We start from the raw sequence: 15,702 nt of genomic DNA on the forward strand, positions 1-15,702 counted from the left end.
GGGGCAGCCTTCGCCCGTATTTTACTATGGGCGGCTGATTGAATGAAGGGGGCGGGGACTCCCTGCTTGCCCATAACAAAAAATGGGCTGCAGGCGGGCTGATTTTTTGTGATTTTTGGGGAGGAGGGAGGGGGCGAAGCACCTTCCCCCGCCAAGGTAAGCTCAGCTTTGTGTACAGTACCCCCAGGTGTCGCGTGCACAACAGACAATTTATTTGTACTGTGTACCTCGTCTGGCCGACCCTTCCCGGGCTTGCTCCCCGTCGTTTGCAGTCCACCGCCACAGCTCGAGTCGGCCAATTGATACTAGGAGATGCCACATTCAACATGCACTGACTGCTAAACAATCCCAACCTACCTAGTACGGCCACAGGGCTGCGGTCAAGCTCTTATATAAAGCTAGAAAGTTATGTCCCTGATCATATCCGAAACCCACAAACCCAAGATACATTAATTACCTACTTCACTACCTAGACAAGGCAGGCACCTTCGGTATAGCATGGCCCGCATAGGTAAGGTAGGTAGGTCATTCGGTAAAGTGCATGCGTTCCACGCATAGGTAAGGTAGGTCAAAGGGGTAAAGTCCATTCCAGTTTGTCGCCCCGTGTCCGTGACTTCCTCGACATCGGTCTTGCCATTTCCACTACCTGGTTCTCTTATAAAATGTGGAAATATTACGTTTGGCGTTATCGCATTCGCTGCTAACGAGTGAGCTTTCCCTCCATTGTTGCATGAGAACAGTCCTTGGTCACTTGGGAATCCGACGACATGCTTAAAACGCTATGAGATTGATAGGCTACCTAGGTATTACTTTTAAACACATTCGCGGCGGCGGATGATGCCCTGGTCCTTTGACTTCGCGCGTACAGCTTGATTCTCTATACCTATTACGACTGACATACGACTATCAACAACTCCTCTCAAGCTCATCTTTCATGAATTAAAGACAGGTTCACAGAAATGAATTTGCAATGAAATCCAACGTAAGTGCCATCCAGTGTGACCACTACCTCCGGAATTGGTGAGCCAAGTCAAAGAGAGGCATGTATAAGGAATTCAGGTCCACACAGGGGTGCTTGGAATGGCCCCACTTCGAAGAAAATAAGCCAGTACGTACCTTAAGTACTCTGTCAAAACCCCACAGCAGCGTTGGTCCAAATTGAAGGAGAGGTAAAGCAACCGTAAAATGACTTCTACGATGAGATGGTGTTAACCCAGGCAATCAACTCTTAGATACGGACTTCTTTTCGATTCTCGTGATTAGTTTCCAAGATCAAGCACCATGTTCCTGAGCTGCTTGTCCCTAGCCCAGTCGATCCCACTTTCAGTCACAATGGCGCTTGTAGTTCCCTTAACCACTCTCCACTTCTGGCGGCTGGCTCTCATTTCATTTTCCAGACGCCTAGTTCCGAAGGAGATATGAACACTATCGTTCATTGCTGGCCCTTGATCACGGGCGTTGTTCTGGAGGCGTAGAATCTCTGCCGCCATCAACACATTCCGCTGACTGGCCTTAAAACCTAGAGACTCGAGGTCTGCGAGACGATCCGTGGCTTCTTGAAGATCTAAACACTGGCTGGCCAATATGGCTGATGTTCGGTCGCGCTGTTGGAGGCGAAATGAAAGGCTCCTGAGATATTGTCAGCAGTCGTGCCCAGTGCCAGCTTGTCGAGGTTGGATGCTGGCCGCAATGCATGTACCGCTCAATGGGAGAGGTATGGGCTGCGTTGTGTATGGCCCTCAAGGTTGGCTGGATCGTCACAACACTCTTAAGAACATCGTTCCGCAGAGCTAGTGCTGCTTTCGATTCTAGGAGATGAAGCTGGGCCTCCTCCACGTCTATTTCTGCCAGCTGCGAAGATTGGTCTGGTAGTGGTTAGAGCGGACTTAAACGTGGTGAAATGATGGAGACTTGGGGTAACACAACCTGGATCTCCGTTTTGGTGGAATCGGAAAAGTGCCAGCTCAAGCTCGAGTTGCTGAAGCTTGTCATAAAGCTCTAAAACAGTTTCCTCTGCCTCGGAAAGGGGTTGCGACGTGAGTCCACTGGAGGCCATTGCTGTCACAAAAAGACCACGTCGGAGTTAAAAACTAGAATGTTTGACAAGTCAGCTTGGAAAAGATGGACTTCAAGACCACTGTGCGTATACGGGTTTATATATAGAGTGCCGGTTATTGCTATCCAGCTGAAGCTCAATCAGGAAGGGAAACGCACTTGGCTGTGTTTGTCTGGTTTGTTGCTGTGCGCCGTGTCTAGGACAAACCCAACCTGATTCCCTTACTGTGTAGTTATTACATGACTACGGTCGCGCCCACAGTAAGCGTGTGACTACGATGACACTTTGTGACTGGTGGGGCGTTGCCCCACAAAAAGGCTGCGGAGGCGCGGAGCACAGGCACACAGGGGACTTGCTGTTCAAGCACGTGTCGCGGCGCACGTCCCACCAGCTTTGAGCTCCCTACCTTCTCCCTAAGGTTTCGAGAGCCCTCATTTCGCAGCCTCAAGGCTGATGGGCATAGCGAGCACCGAACAGAGCACGACAGCCAAGCTCCGATACGGTTCCGAATGGTCCGGTGCTCAAGCGCGGCATATATTTCCGACCTCATGATGCACACAGTAGGCGCATGCCATCTATCTACCTACCTACCTACACTATTGCCTAGGCACCTACAGAGTCAGGCAGCAGCAAGAGACATCAAGCTCCTTAGACTTTTGCGCCACGCGCCTATCTATGTAACCTTCTTGTCTACATACTACCTAGTCAGGCTCAACCTAATAATGATCTTCCACCTATCTTGGAACTTGCAGTACAGATTTTAATACAACAACCAAAGAGACCCCTACGCTACTGACTCGTTTCTCTCTCACTCTCTCCAAGGCTCCTCTTCGAATTCTAACGGCCTAGACGCCATCGCATCGCCAGCGACCGCGAGGACATGCAAGGAAATGGCAACCCAGGTGTTGATTGCCCACACGGGCCAGCGCCTGCAAATTGATGCGTCTCAGTTTTCATCGTCAGCGCTCTCCCTCCGCTAACACCAATCCCCGTCTGGCACTGACTGCTCCCAGGTTTGATGATTTCAAGGCTTCCGTAGCCCGCCAGAGTTCAATCCCCGTCCAGTGCATCATTACTTTAACCGCCCAGGGGCGATCGTTGAAGTGGCAGACTGTCCACACAGAGGTTGGTTTGTTCTGACGAGAGCTAAGGGATACGGGAAGACCGTGGCCTGGCTAACACGAAGCAGAAAGAAATATATGTTTATGACAACCGGCTTACGCAACCCTCTCTGCCTTCGCCCGGAGCCTCTGTGCCTCTCAAGTCAGAGCTGCCACTCCCTAAGCGATTCGAAGTCTCAGATCCCCCTAACTCTATCGATGACACAAGGTCGATTCAATCGTGGCGGAAGCTCTTTAGTACGCGTCGAGAATGGGCGCTCAAGGTTGTTGAGGGCTGTAGCCAAATGGCGACGGCCACAGACGACCGCTTCAGTGAAATGGACGTCATGCTACGGTGTCTGGACGCGGCCATTGCAAATCTCGAGTCGGTTGTCAGGGCTCTTGAAACAAAGTACACGGAGCTCAAGAAATGGGCGCCTGTGGCGCAGGCGGAATACAGTGCACTGGCGACGGGGTGGGAGCAACGTCTGTCACTCGCGCGGAGCATCCCCATCTCTCCAGCTATGGTGCATTTCATGACTGGCCGCGACGTTAGCAATGCCAGGGGACGGCCTCAACGGCAATCAACCCTTGAGGATCTTGTCGATCTGGAAACGGCTCGGAGAGCAGGGCGTCTTGTTCCAGCAGCGCTGCGCAGGGTCAGTGACCAGATAACGGACTTGGAAAGGGGGGCGACTCGTCTGTTCCAGGATTCCGATGATCTTCTCCGTGGATTTGACAAGATAGTAGCCCGCTCGGCACTATCACACAACGGCGAGTCACTGCAGCTCCTGCAGGATATTCAGGCTGTAGCCAAGAAGATCGACACCGACTTCCAAACAGTTCTGGAGTACACAGGTTCGACCCGAGACGTCCTCCAGGCTTCCAAAATTGCTGCGAACCACACCGAGCGTCTGCTGCCTAGCATCCGCAACTGTGCTCTTGAAATGGACGGGATGCTCCGCTATGCTGCGCAGGCCAGAAACAACCTTGCTGCGGAGTTTGTTGAATTCATGCGCAATATCGCTGATATCACTGCACTCAGTCACAGCGTCAAGTCGCTGGTTAATTCAATGAGTCATGAGGAAGACCTGAAAACCTTTGACTATTTGCGACTCATTCAGCAGCTTCCTTACGTATACGCGTCGTTCGTGGCTGAGGCGGTGAAGCGTCGTGAATGGTTTGACAAGGTCAAGCTGGACTCGTCCACTCTTGCCAACGAAATGGCCTTGTTTCAAGAGGAGGAAACCAAAAGACGCAGAAGGTGGCACAAGTCGGTAGGAGCTACTTATGAACCTGCATTCCCAACGGCGGAGGGCAACGTTCCTGGCCTTGAGGTGAACCTTCTCGGCGAGGACGTCCAGTGGCCAGCCATGACAAGAAAAGACTTGGAGGATTTCTATAGTCTCGCGCAAGCACAAAAGGCCGAACCTGATATCATCAACGACATTAGCAGGCTAATTGCAGATATTAACAACCCAACAAGACAGCAGGCGAAGCGTATGAAGGCATTTAAAAACGGCAGTATTCACGAGGCTGCTCTGGGGCGGAGTGGATTGTTAATCCGAGGAGATGATGATCTCCTGCGGTCCTTGCAGGACGACAAATTAAAGCTGGAGAACAAGCTGAAGACTGCCGAGAGCCGTGTGCGCCGGCTAGAGGATCTCCTCCATCGCCAGACCCAGGCTTCGCGACCCAGCCTGGGCAATCTGTTTCAGATGCCAACCCAACAACTCTCAGATCGCAATGATTCGACTATCTCGGTCAAGTCACCTAGGAATCTTGAAGACCAGAGGAGGTCGACAGAGGGGACGGATGGCCATACTCATCGGATTCAACAGCTGGAATCGGAACTCAGGGCCGAAAAAGAGCGCTCGGTCATGCTTGAAGAAGACCTCAACGCGCGGACAGCGCTGCATGACAATATGAAAGGCCAAATAGAAGAAGCCAACTCCACTAAGAGGGATCTCTTGGAGAACATGGAGGCCCTCAAGCGCGAGTTTTTGGAAGAGAGGAAATCTCTCGAGGGTGAGGTAAAGCGGTTGCAGTCGCGGCTTGATGATACCGAGGACGAAATGGAGCATTTTGGAGAATCCCGAGAGAACGAGAAAGCTTCCTACGACAACAAGGTCGACACTCTCGAACGTGAGGTCGAGCGACTAACTGTCGAAAATCGAGATGAGGCCCTCAAGTCAGAAGGGCAGGTTGAATACTTACGCAATGAGGCTCGACTTCAACGCGAGCGGATGGAGGCCCAGGATCGCCTACTCCAGGCTGCGCAGGATGAGTGCAAGTGCTTGAGCAAGAAACTGGAATCGCTCAGCGAGGTAACCGGTACGCAACTCGGAGCGCTCCGGGACCTGTGGGAGCAACTGTCGCCTGGAGATATTGCGTCTGAGGATTTGTCGGATCTTATTGATGGAATTTCCGGGAAAGTCTCCGATAAATTGGCAGACCTGCGATGCTTTGAGGGGGACTTGGTTCTTCTTCGTCTGGACCTCGAAGGGGCCCATAGCGGCGCCAAGACTTTACGCTCAGAGGTGGCAATGACGAAGGACAAGCTGTCACGCGAAGAACTAACATCCCTTCATCTCCGCGAGACACTCTCGGAGGAGCAGGCCAAGGTGGCAGCCCTCGAAGGTGAGTTAGCGGATGGACGGGGGCAACTGAGCCAACTACGTGTGAGGCTTACGGACGGGGAGACCGGCTCTGAATCACTTAGGAAGAGGCTCGAGGAGGAGGAAGAAAGGATAACCTTGATAGCTGAGGAGCTCGCTTCTCGGCAGTCCCAGGTCGGCAGCCTAGAAAATGAGGCCCAACACTATAAGGATAGGCTGGGGGAATCACAGGCGCAGCTGTCAGAGCTGACCATGCGGCTGGATTCCCGCACGAAGCGTGCTAAAGACTTGACGCAGCACTTATATTCGCAGAACGAGCGCCTTACTCGCCTGCTTGAAAGGCTCGGGTATTCCGTTTCACGCCAGGGCAGCAACATGGCAATTCATAAGATACCCCGGTCGGAGCGCCCGGCACAGAGCGCAAACGACTCAGACCCGAATTCATCCATCCGTCGATCGAGCACTCTAAACACTCGTGCCATGGCCGACAGCGCTGACCTGGAGCCGCTATACTGGATGAACAACACGGATGCTGAGGAGGAATCTATCAAGTATGAAGCTTACATGGCTTCGTTGGGCTCGTTTGATATTGACGCATTTTCCGATACGGTGCATCGGCGCGTAAAAGAGGTCGAGCATATGGCGCGTAAACTGCAGCGCGAAACCCGCGCGTACCGCGAGAAGGCGCACATGCTTCAGAAGGAGGCACATGACAAGATTGCCTTCAAACACTTCAGGGATGGAGACCTTGCGCTGTTTCTTCCTACGCGGAACCAGACGACGGGAGCCTGGGCCGCATTCAATGTTGGCTTTCCCCATTACTTCCTTCGTGAGCAAGAGGCGCATCGACTGGGGAGTCGGGAGTGGCTCGTGGCCAGAATTACGCGCATTCAGGAGCGGGTTGTGGACCTGAGCAGGTCTCTCCAACATCAACCAGGGCTGCCCAGAAAGCCTGCCGGCGCCGAGACCGAATCACTGAACGACGACGATAATGATAATCCATTCGACCTTTCTGACGGCCTACGGTGGTATCTGATAGACGCAGTTGAGGACAAACCTGGTGCGCCATCCACTCCGGGGCTGGCAAAGAGCACAGTGGCAGCCAATAACGTTGAAGCCATGGCCGACATGCACACTCATGGGCGCTTGGGTTCCAAAGGTGGAGGGCTGGTCGCTCGTGGAGGGTTATCTTCGGGCATCGAGGGCGTGAGCAAGACGCTGTCAAAAAGTCTAGAGAGCCGCCGGTCAAGTACAGGCTCTAGGAAGGCTCTGCCATTCACGATCGGTGGCTCCAAGGGGCGTGATAGCGCGCTTGCGAGCGAAACGAACTCACTCCGCGCCGCTGCCACGACCGATATGCCGGCGTCGGTGAGCCCAACACAACCTCCCCACCAGACTGCCGGTGCTCAGAGGGCGGAGCCACCTCAAGGCGGCGATGCTAGCAATTCACCGAACCAGCTTCAATCCGAGGTTCGCCACGCAACAGACGCTCTCGACGGGCTTTAGCCCGGTAGCATTAGTTTGCTAACCGCCTGTATCCGCAGGCTCACATCCGCAGACTTGGGCAGCGAGAGCGCAGTACCGTCTCTCAAAGCCCGTTAACGAAGAGCGTTGTTTGGGATTCGCTCTGGAATTTGGATATTAACTACGGAAACGGGCAGTTAGGTACCTAGGTAGGATACCAAGTTGGAATAAATGTTGTTCAGAATACCCCTCGGCGCCCAGCCGAGAGCGATCTTCTCAGAAGGAAAGAACACCATACTCGTGCCCCGCTAGTGTTAATAGACCACGAGAAACAACATGCATGGTCATACACAGCTACTAACTAATGTAACTCACTCCCTGTATTACTAACGGGAGTTGTCCGGCTGTCCATTGGCAACCATTCGCAAACCAAAAGCACAAGAGGAAATCGAACGTTGCGGCCAGTTTCCACTAGTTGAAGAAAATATTAACCGTAAAAATACACATATTTCACGTCGTGTATTTATATACAAATATTCATGGCCAGACTCCAGCATGTTGGCAAGAAAACAAGCCGGCGACAACTTAAAAGCCTTTGTTAGGAGGGGCAATAACAGACGGGGCTATTGTCGAAGGGTGCTTTGCTTCGCAGGGCGTAGATGCAAGCCATCTTGCACATGAGCACCCACTGGAGCGATTTATATACATGGACGCGTCCATATATTCCGGCATCCCGACTCTGCCGCAGCCTCTTTCGTACACTCGAAGCAAAGGGGTAGCATGGCCTTCTAGTCGTCTCTATGGAGGCTTTCTGCTCGTTTATAGTATCGGCGATAAATCCTCGAAGCCTGAAATAGGCAAGACCCAATCACTATCACACACAGGCTCTCGCTCGTCTTTAGGCGAGTAGTGGCGGCTTCGCGGCATCCAACGGTGGTTCCAACTGAGGCGAAATCTCGGAGACAGGCGGCTGCAGCGACTGCGGGGATATATAACGTGGCCACTCGTTCATGTTCAGGTGGTCCTAAAGTTGCGTTCTTGCGTCAGTTGTGTGTGCGAGAAGCAAGGCAAGAAGCGGAAGCAATTTACAGTCCAGGGCGAGAGCCCCTCAAGCGGCCCAGTCCTCTCGGGAGACTCGGACTCCGTCGTCGAAGACTCGAATTCTTCTTCATCCACCCCAAAGGTACGATCGCGTTCGCCAATATCATCGCGTGTGAGGCCCAGTTCCCGGAATCGCGCGGCTGTCATGTACTCTGCAGCATTCTCGCGGTACCTTTGAATCTATGTCAGCCATGTTACGCGATTGTCTGGTTATTCAACGACTGGACGGGTGGGCAACAATTAGACACGGCTAGGAACGGATAGGAGAATTGGTCAAGCAGCAGTAGGATTGAAGTGTAGGTATATATGCAGAAAAGTACGAATACAGACCATTGGTATCGCATGCGGCCTGGTGACACGCGCATGATGGCATCTGCCCAAAAGAAATGCAAATTAGCATCGCGTCCAACACCGCTAAGACCTTGAGGGGGGGTTGGAACTTACTTTTGCGGCCATATGTGCGAATGTCACTGAGAAGGCGAACAGCGACATCTTGACCCTGCGGTCGTCTTTTCGTCGACTTAGCACGGATTTGCACCGCTGTCGAGACAGCGCCGACGACTGAAGACCCGCTATTATTGCCACCAAAGACAGTTCTACGCAAGCATGCGAGGCATTTTGACCATCTGCTCAACGCGGGTCCCGCCATTGTATCTGTAAATGCCGAGTGCAGTTACTGGCATGCCAAAATTCCGAACATATCGAGAAGAGCTTCTTCTGGCTACATGGGAATGCTAAAGTTGACGGGTAATCATCGGATAATATCAGGGAGCTCTACCTTACCTAATTGACGAGGCTGTCCTGCATTAGGTAAGTTAAGTCGAACCTGGAACTTGATAAGGTCATGGTACTTCGTACCTTAAGGTTTGCCTGCATAAAAGGCCCAAGCGCAAGCCAAGTCCGTTGTTTGTGTACGTACAGAGTGGAGTCCTATTCCCGGTCCGCGATTTGGGCGCATCGCATCCATTCATAGGCGTAGCCTATTGTTCTCCTTAGATAATCCTCCACTGCTTTTGTTGTTGCCACACTCGAACAGCGCATCGTGGTTCAGAACGCCTAAAGCCCTGTTGGCAACCCGCTCAGGCATGGCCTTTCTGCTATAACCACGTTGCGCCGGTCTTCGCGCTCCAGCCGGACCCTGGACTCGCACCTGCCGCACCTGCCGCACCTGCCGCAACTGCCGCAACTGCCGCATCTGCGCCTTCACTTCGTACTTGCACCTCCCGACCAACGAGCTCAAGACTTCCAGCCCCTCCTAATGACCCCCGCGCCCGTTAACCGCATCGTCGTGTTGGTGGCATGCTTGGGAGTAACAGCCAGAGTGTTAAATCATGGATCGCGATAGCCAAGAGGGAGGCGGCCTTGACCCGGTTGCTCTAGCTGCACAGCGCAACAGCCGTTTCACCTCGCCACTAGTTGTCAACAGCGCATCTCAGAGAAAGCCCCTATTCTCGCGACCGCCGCCAGTCCAGAATAATATGCCCAGCGATACTCAGGACTTGCTTCACTTTCTACCTGTCACTTCCAATACCGCCCCTGACCTCAAGCAGTCCTCGCCGCAGGTTACGAGAATCCCCCGCCCCCCGCAAACACGTCCACCCCCACCCCCACCCCGGCGCCCGTTTACCCTCTCGGATGCATATAGAATGGCGGAAGAAGAGGAAGCCACCCAAGGATCGCCCAGCCCGGCGCCTAGATCATGGCGTTCCCGGCGCGAATCGGTCGAGCTCCCAAGAGCATTGGACCAATCAGCATCCGATTCCCAGCATCCGAGACGACGGGCTGGGGACTCGGTGGAAGCCGGGCCTGGAGACACCACAGGTTCGGCGAACGGCCATGGCTCACGATTACGGCGAGGCGATGTTTCAGAGAACGGCTTTGACGAAAAACTTCGCCAGCACGCATTGAGCCGGACAAGCTCAGAGGAACCAGTCCAACGCGGGAATACCAGCTCGAAGACAGAGGCCAGGATAGTCGAGACAGGCAAGGAATCTGTGCCGAAGTCGGGCCGTGGTGCTATTGGCACCAACAACAAACTTCCTTTGACCTCGAAGGCCGCGGCCAAAAGTGGCTGGCTTTCCCGTCGGGTATCGGACCAGAAAGAACACGGGTCAAACGAGAAACTCCCGTCCCATGAACAAGCAGAAATAACCAAGGGTGCAGTTAGTGAACCTCTCTTGTTGAGCACTGGCCCCGTTTTGCTACCTAATTCCAACCCCAACTCGCCTGGTTTCCGATCTCCAGAAAAGAGCTTTGCCTGGCAGGCAGAAGCAGACTTCACTGCTAGCGATCTCCAGGTCTCCAATAGCCCACCCGTAGTTGCTGGGCGTAGCAACACCAGGATTGACGAAATAAGGGTCTTGGAGGCTGAAGCCAACGGTGAACTTTCCGAAGACGCCGATCCCCGGGCACGAAACACTCGGATTGACGAGATTCGCGCTCTAGAGGTTGAGGCAGCTTCGAAATTCCCAGACGAACCGTTGGGAACGGACGAGGATAGGGATGGCATTCGAGCGAAGAATGGTGGCGATAGCGAGGATAAGCTTCTCCGCACTCGACATGTCGGGCGCGCAAATGCAAAGATTGACGATATCAGAGCTCGGGAGATTGAGAGTTTAACTAAGAGAGCTCTCGCTACCGCTAGGCTTGACGAGATCCGTGAACGAAATACGGACTCCACGTCACGATCATCTTCGCCAGATATTGTACGAAAATCAAGCAAGGAGCCGCTCCGTAGTTTCTCCCCAGCAAGTGGCAGGGGGAGACCAGGGCCTGGTGGAGAACATGTCGCAAAAGAGATCGGCCATGATGTTGGGGAAGCTGTAAAGGCTGTCACTGGCGACGATGGAGGTCGCCCAGTCCTTAACGTTGAGGCGGGGAAACATCAGGAGAGTAGCGACGGTTCAAATCCAACCAGGGGCAGCTCCCACTCAAGGGATGACTCGCGTGACATCCTACGCCGCCTGGCGCTCGCGACCAGCACCAGTCCAGCTCCTGAGTTGCGAATACCCAAACTGGACACTAACTTCATGGCGCGTGATCGAGAGGGACTGGTAATCACCAAACAGAAGAAAGCCGACTGCGCTAAGGGCGACGTTAAGCCTACTGTTGGCTTTGCCGGTTTCAAAAGAGACTCATCCGTTGATTCGAGTTCGGACAAGCGGTCAAACTTTGCGCATTCAGACTCCGACCCTACTGAGCGGATTGAAGGGGAGATGAAACTCTTTGCGCCACTAGAGAACCATTCAGAACGAGGCTCATTACGTGCTCCATCTCCAGCACCGGAACAAGAAGAAACTACAGACGACACACCCAGGCCAATCAAGCCCGATCCCTTAACACAGCCAACCCCCCGTGTCACTGGCGCATTTATTGAGACACCGACGTCGATCAAGATTGAAAGGTTTGAAGAGAGCCCCGCAGCCGGATCCTCTAATACTGGGGCGAGCAGTTCTAGAGTCGATCGAGAGGGTGCCGGACAGAGTGCTTCTACTGGTGATGGCGGCTTAGATGTCCAACTCCGAGGTCGAAGAGTCAATGTCTCACCCCGACAACCAAAACACGCGTTTTCTGCCACGGATGATAGGATGCTCGGCCGCCAATCATCGGCACTTAACGTTCATCGCCGCGCCAAGTCGGTGCCGCGAACGCGTTCTACTCTCGTCAACTCAGCCAGACCACCAACGGTCAAGGAAGACTTGCTTGAGATACAAAAAGCCAACCAGTTTGAGGACTCCACCTTAGACGACATTGCTAATCTCACAGAGTTCCTTGACCAGCGGCCAATCAAACTTGAGGCCCTAGAATCAAGGAGGTCCAGATATGATAGTGCCGCCCGGGAGTTCTTAGGCATGGAGAAGGAGCTTGCAGCGTACGACAGGATGAACAAGACGCTGAAGACCGGCATTCTAGGCATCAGGACAGCAAAGAAGGGGATCGAGCGGCTTGAGGACAAGGTTTCACACGCTGACACCAAAGACATTGTCCATGGCGCTCACGGCAACAGCAGCATCATGTGTTCTGTTTGCCATGGCCACCTGGCAACTGAGGTTTCGGGTTCTTACATACGCCTGCCCCTTCCTCGCCTGTGGTCACGAGACCCAAGATTCCGATTCACGTTGCCTGGTCTACTTGTCTTTCTGCTGTCGCTGTGGTATATTGCCGAATCCTCAGTGTGCTTTTTGTACTGCAAGCCCCTGTACTGCTACCCAGGCAAGCCTTGCGACTGGTCTCCGGATGATCCTCTCTGGGGCTATTCGATTCCCGTGAAGCTGGATCAGTGGGTCACCGGTGGACGGGCCAGAGAATTTGCCAACCGAGTGGGTCCCGACGTGGCTGATTGGCTCGCTGACTTATGGGATGTTGCTATCGGTGCCGATATAACCCAGGTCGATACATCGTACTACACGTGGGATCAGAAACGCCAGCATCGGAGACGGCTGTTAAAGAAGGGCCTTGTCAGGCCATTTGCTGAGCGACCGGAGGACAAGGCCAAGTTCGGAGCCTGGAGAGCCGCACGGCTCCTTATGGAGAGAGTTGATTCGGCGAGGGAAATGGGCTATAGAGTGGAGGAAGATGAAAGTATAGCTGGAGATGAGCGGGTTCTCGGGTCATGATAACCCGCGTGTATGAATAAGGGCGGGCAAATCTCTGTATCTGTTATCGAGAGTACCTGACGAATCGGGTTTTATAGGCATTGGGATCATGGGTGTTGTTAGTAGGGCGTTTTTGGTCTTGGTTATCACCATACTTCGTCGGCCGGCGAGTCTCGACCACTATAGTACCATAGCATCTAACAAGGGTGTCAAGGTCTACTTTTGATGCCAAATGGAGTTCGGTTGTAGGTGATACTAGATGACAACCATAGCCGAGTTTATTCCGTCAAAGGTTATGAATACTACCGGGTACATATGTTATGTATAGGGCCTATGCTCTCTCGAGCGAGCCCTCGCCTGTAGTACCTAGAAGTGATACCTAGATAAGGTATCACTGATGCTAAGGTTTTTTTCTTCCCTCTTCCTTCTAGCCTCACGTCTCCGTTCTACACTCTAATCTCCAAGACTTCTGTGGTTTTGCGCGGCCAGTCTCCCTTGTTTTTTCAGTAGCATGTTCTGGTGTGCCTTTTCCATCTGTCTGGACCACGCCATTCGGCCGAGCTCTTTCCAGCGATGCTCAACAAACAGGCGCACGGCCGCCAAGTTGTAAATCCTCTCGCTGTCTTGGAATGGAACAGAGGGGGCAATGTCGCCGAAGTCGTAACTATCTGCCATAACGATCTTGCGCATGGCGCTGACCAGGCATGACCTGTACTGATGGTCCAGGTCGTCCGGAATCAAGGTCTTGATCAGTTTCTTTACTTCGTCGGCCGACTTCTTCACTTCCCAGTCTCTCAGTCGCCTAGTGTATTCTCCACGGACAAAAAAGCTCGCAAAAGCTTCATCCCGAACCGTCGACCGCGCCTCCTGCAAGTTCCTGGCCAGGCCCTCGGGAGCAAAACGCCCCTCGGCGCTCAGCTGGGGGATGAATTCATTAATCCACCGCCGGTAGATCGGACGGCCATTCATTCGCCGGCGGCGGCGGTCATTGGCTTTGAGTTTCTTTCGGCCCTCGTCCCCGCCAATAACCCCAGCGCTGGTTGTCTCATCGCCCGGCTCCCCATTGGCATCTGATTCGTCACGAACCGAGAATAGGCGGCACGTGGTAACATACGCGAACAAGGCCTCGACAGAGTCAAACGGCTCCGCCCAAAAACCTTCGACCTTCATGCCGAGAAAGTGGAGTATCTCGGCGGGGTCTCTGCTCAGCTGGACCTTGGCCTGTTTGCGGTCGATTTTCTCGATCTCGGGAATTCGGAGCCATAAAGCATCTTCGTCGACGGTAAGGCCAAACGACCGGATGGTGCTTCCGAGCAGATTCCAAATATCTCCGTGGGCATGTTTGAAGAGGCACTGGAAAGTTTAGAAAGATCTCGTGTTGTCAGCCACACCTGGTAACGTATCCCGGCTCCCTCCCGTTGCTATACCCGCCGCCCCCGGTTGACATACCCAGCATAAGTGGTCTACGTCCCTGCAGATGCGAATGTCGATTTGCACATATGCTGCCTTCGTGTCCTCGTCCTCGTCTTCGTCCTTCTCTTGGCCGGAATGTATGTTTTCCGTGCCACTGTCTGGTTTGGAAGGCCAGGGAATAGCGAGGTTTGCAGACCCACCAGCAGGATCAATAATGGAATGCTCGGCGCCCAAGCTCTTCTCGACGACAGCCATCATGTCACGCGGGGGCCTCTGGATTCTTGCGCCATCTGTCGTTGACGGAAAAACCACAGGCCTCTCTAGGGCCACAAGAACATCGATATCGCCGTGATCCTTCTTTTCGGGCCCCTCAATGGGCGTGGCAACATAGACGAACAGGTCTCGCAGGCGGGCATGACAGGCAGCTTTCACTTGGCTGTAGACGATGGGAGGCATGCGCGGAACGTGCAGAGCGATGCCCTTGGAAGAAAAGGCCGAGCCACCCATGGTGAATTCTGAGTCGGCTCGCGTCTTTCACGGACGATGGACTGCTTGCAAGTTCAGCCTCTTTCTTTTTCTCTCTCGAACAAACACAAGAACGTTGATGATTCGAATCCCTGAGAGGCCAAATGGAATATGACATGGAAATGTGTTATTAGACACCTTAGCCACGCCGTCGTCGATGAGCGAGTGAGGACGAGGACGAGGAGGCAGTGGCGGCGGCGGCTACTATTGGCGAGTTATTATTGACTACCTATGCAAGTGCCCAACCCAAGCCCCATTCAGCTGAGGGAGAGTGTGGGTGTCTGCTTTATATTCCGTTGCATAGCCGATTGGATGATGATGGCAAATAGGATTTTGTATTTAGATGCTGCTTGGTAACAAACTGGGCGGCAAGTTACGTTCTTGGGTAAGGTAAGTAAGAAACCCCGGCATATAATAAGGCAGGAATAGTTATCGTATAGCATAATTCTAGTTAAGGTATGTACATAACGAATATATTTATTATATTAGAGAGGGATCATTCACACTTTCTATTTATAGCACTGAACTATTCAAGGCCTTAGCCGTACTCCGCAACGAGTTTAGAAGAAATTAGAAATTAGACGTTGGGTTACGGTTACTATATTATTAAATTCGCTCAAACAACTAAGGTAATTCAAGAAGTTTAAACTACAGCTAACTGCTCCGTATTATCTGCAAATATCGGGGCGCGGGCAGTAATATGCATATACCAAGCAGCAAGCAAGGTACGGGGTATGGTACATCCAATATATACATACCTTTCATACAGAAAGCCCCTACTCCGTACTGTAAGTAAGAAACATGTAATTATGTACACACTGTACATACGT

General features: G+C 52.9%; 5 protein-coding genes across 5 annotated transcripts; 2 read left to right on the forward strand and 3 right to left on the reverse strand.

Annotated features, from left to right (window-relative positions):
* Positions 1–1,259: 1,259 nt before the first annotated feature.
* B0T26DRAFT_635811 (centromere protein H (CENP-H)-domain-containing protein) lies at positions 1,260–2,056 on the reverse strand (the record flags this gene model as incomplete). Its single annotated transcript, XM_060436761.1, has 3 exons — positions 1,260–1,629; positions 1,700–1,838; positions 1,912–2,056. 3 exons carry the CDS (start codon positions 2,054–2,056, stop codon positions 1,260–1,262), a joined length of 654 nt encoding a protein of 217 aa, XP_060302212.1.
* An 890-nt stretch (positions 2,057–2,946) lies between these two features.
* Positions 2,947–7,280, forward strand: B0T26DRAFT_736286 (autophagy-related protein 11-domain-containing protein; the record flags this gene model as incomplete). The annotated part of the gene is made up of 9 exons (XM_060443314.1): positions 2,947–3,014; positions 3,070–3,185; positions 3,250–4,433; positions 4,473–4,802; positions 4,836–4,919; positions 4,950–5,184; positions 5,335–5,948; positions 5,985–6,225; positions 6,403–7,280. The coding sequence occupies 9 exons, from the start codon at positions 2,947–2,949 to the stop codon at positions 7,278–7,280; spliced, it is 3,750 nt and encodes a 1,249-aa protein (XP_060302213.1).
* A 1,093-nt stretch (positions 7,281–8,373) lies between these two features.
* On the reverse strand, positions 8,374–9,177 carry B0T26DRAFT_12971 (uncharacterized protein). Its single transcript, XM_060433353.1, has 2 exons — positions 8,784–9,177; positions 8,374–8,712 (listed from the first exon to the last, which is right to left on the reverse strand). Exons 1-2 carry the CDS (start codon positions 8,986–8,988, stop codon positions 8,534–8,536), a joined length of 384 nt encoding a protein of 127 aa, XP_060302214.1. The 5' UTR covers positions 8,989–9,177; the 3' UTR covers positions 8,374–8,533.
* A 120-nt stretch (positions 9,178–9,297) lies between these two features.
* B0T26DRAFT_683760 (uncharacterized protein) lies at positions 9,298–13,188 on the forward strand. Its single transcript, XM_060440818.1, has one exon. It carries the CDS (start codon positions 9,671–9,673, stop codon positions 12,953–12,955), a length of 3,285 nt encoding a protein of 1,094 aa, XP_060302215.1. The 5' UTR covers positions 9,298–9,670; the 3' UTR covers positions 12,956–13,188.
* On the reverse strand, positions 13,189–15,238 carry B0T26DRAFT_683762 (uncharacterized protein). The gene is made up of 2 exons (XM_060440819.1): positions 14,384–15,238; positions 13,189–14,287 (listed from the first exon to the last, which is right to left on the reverse strand). Exons 1-2 carry the CDS (start codon positions 14,852–14,854, stop codon positions 13,388–13,390), a joined length of 1,371 nt encoding a protein of 456 aa, XP_060302216.1. The 5' UTR covers positions 14,855–15,238; the 3' UTR covers positions 13,189–13,387.
* Positions 15,239–15,702: the final 464 nt, after the last annotated feature.

Source organism: Lasiosphaeria miniovina (assembly GCF_030549165.1).
Source record: "Lasiosphaeria miniovina strain SMH2392-1A chromosome Unknown B0T26scaffold_1, whole genome shotgun sequence".
Taxonomy (NCBI): Eukaryota; Fungi; Ascomycota; class Sordariomycetes; order Sordariales; family Lasiosphaeriaceae; genus Lasiosphaeria; species Lasiosphaeria miniovina.

What these genes read in the sequence shown, in the direction of transcription:
- B0T26DRAFT_12971 (XM_060433353.1), bottom strand. Translation starts at nt 8,988, where the DNA reads ATGGCGGGACCCGCGTTGAGCAGATGGTCAAAATGCCTCGCATGCTTG. An exon ending in TCGCACATATGGCCGCAAAA is followed by an intron (nt 8,713 to 8,783) that starts GTAAGTTCCAAC and finishes TCTTTTGGGCAG; the next exon opens with ATGCCATCATGCGCGTGTCA.
- B0T26DRAFT_683760 (XM_060440818.1), top strand. Translation starts at nt 9,671, where the DNA reads ATGGATCGCGATAGCCAAGAGGGAGGCGGCCTTGACCCGGTTGCTCTA.
- B0T26DRAFT_683762 (XM_060440819.1), bottom strand. Translation starts at nt 14,854, where the DNA reads ATGGGTGGCTCGGCCTTTTCTTCCAAGGGCATCGCTCTGCACGTTCCG. An exon ending in ACGTAGACCACTTATGCTGG is followed by an intron (nt 14,288 to 14,383) that starts GTATGTCAACCG and finishes TAAACTTTCCAG; the next exon opens with TGCCTCTTCAAACATGCCCA.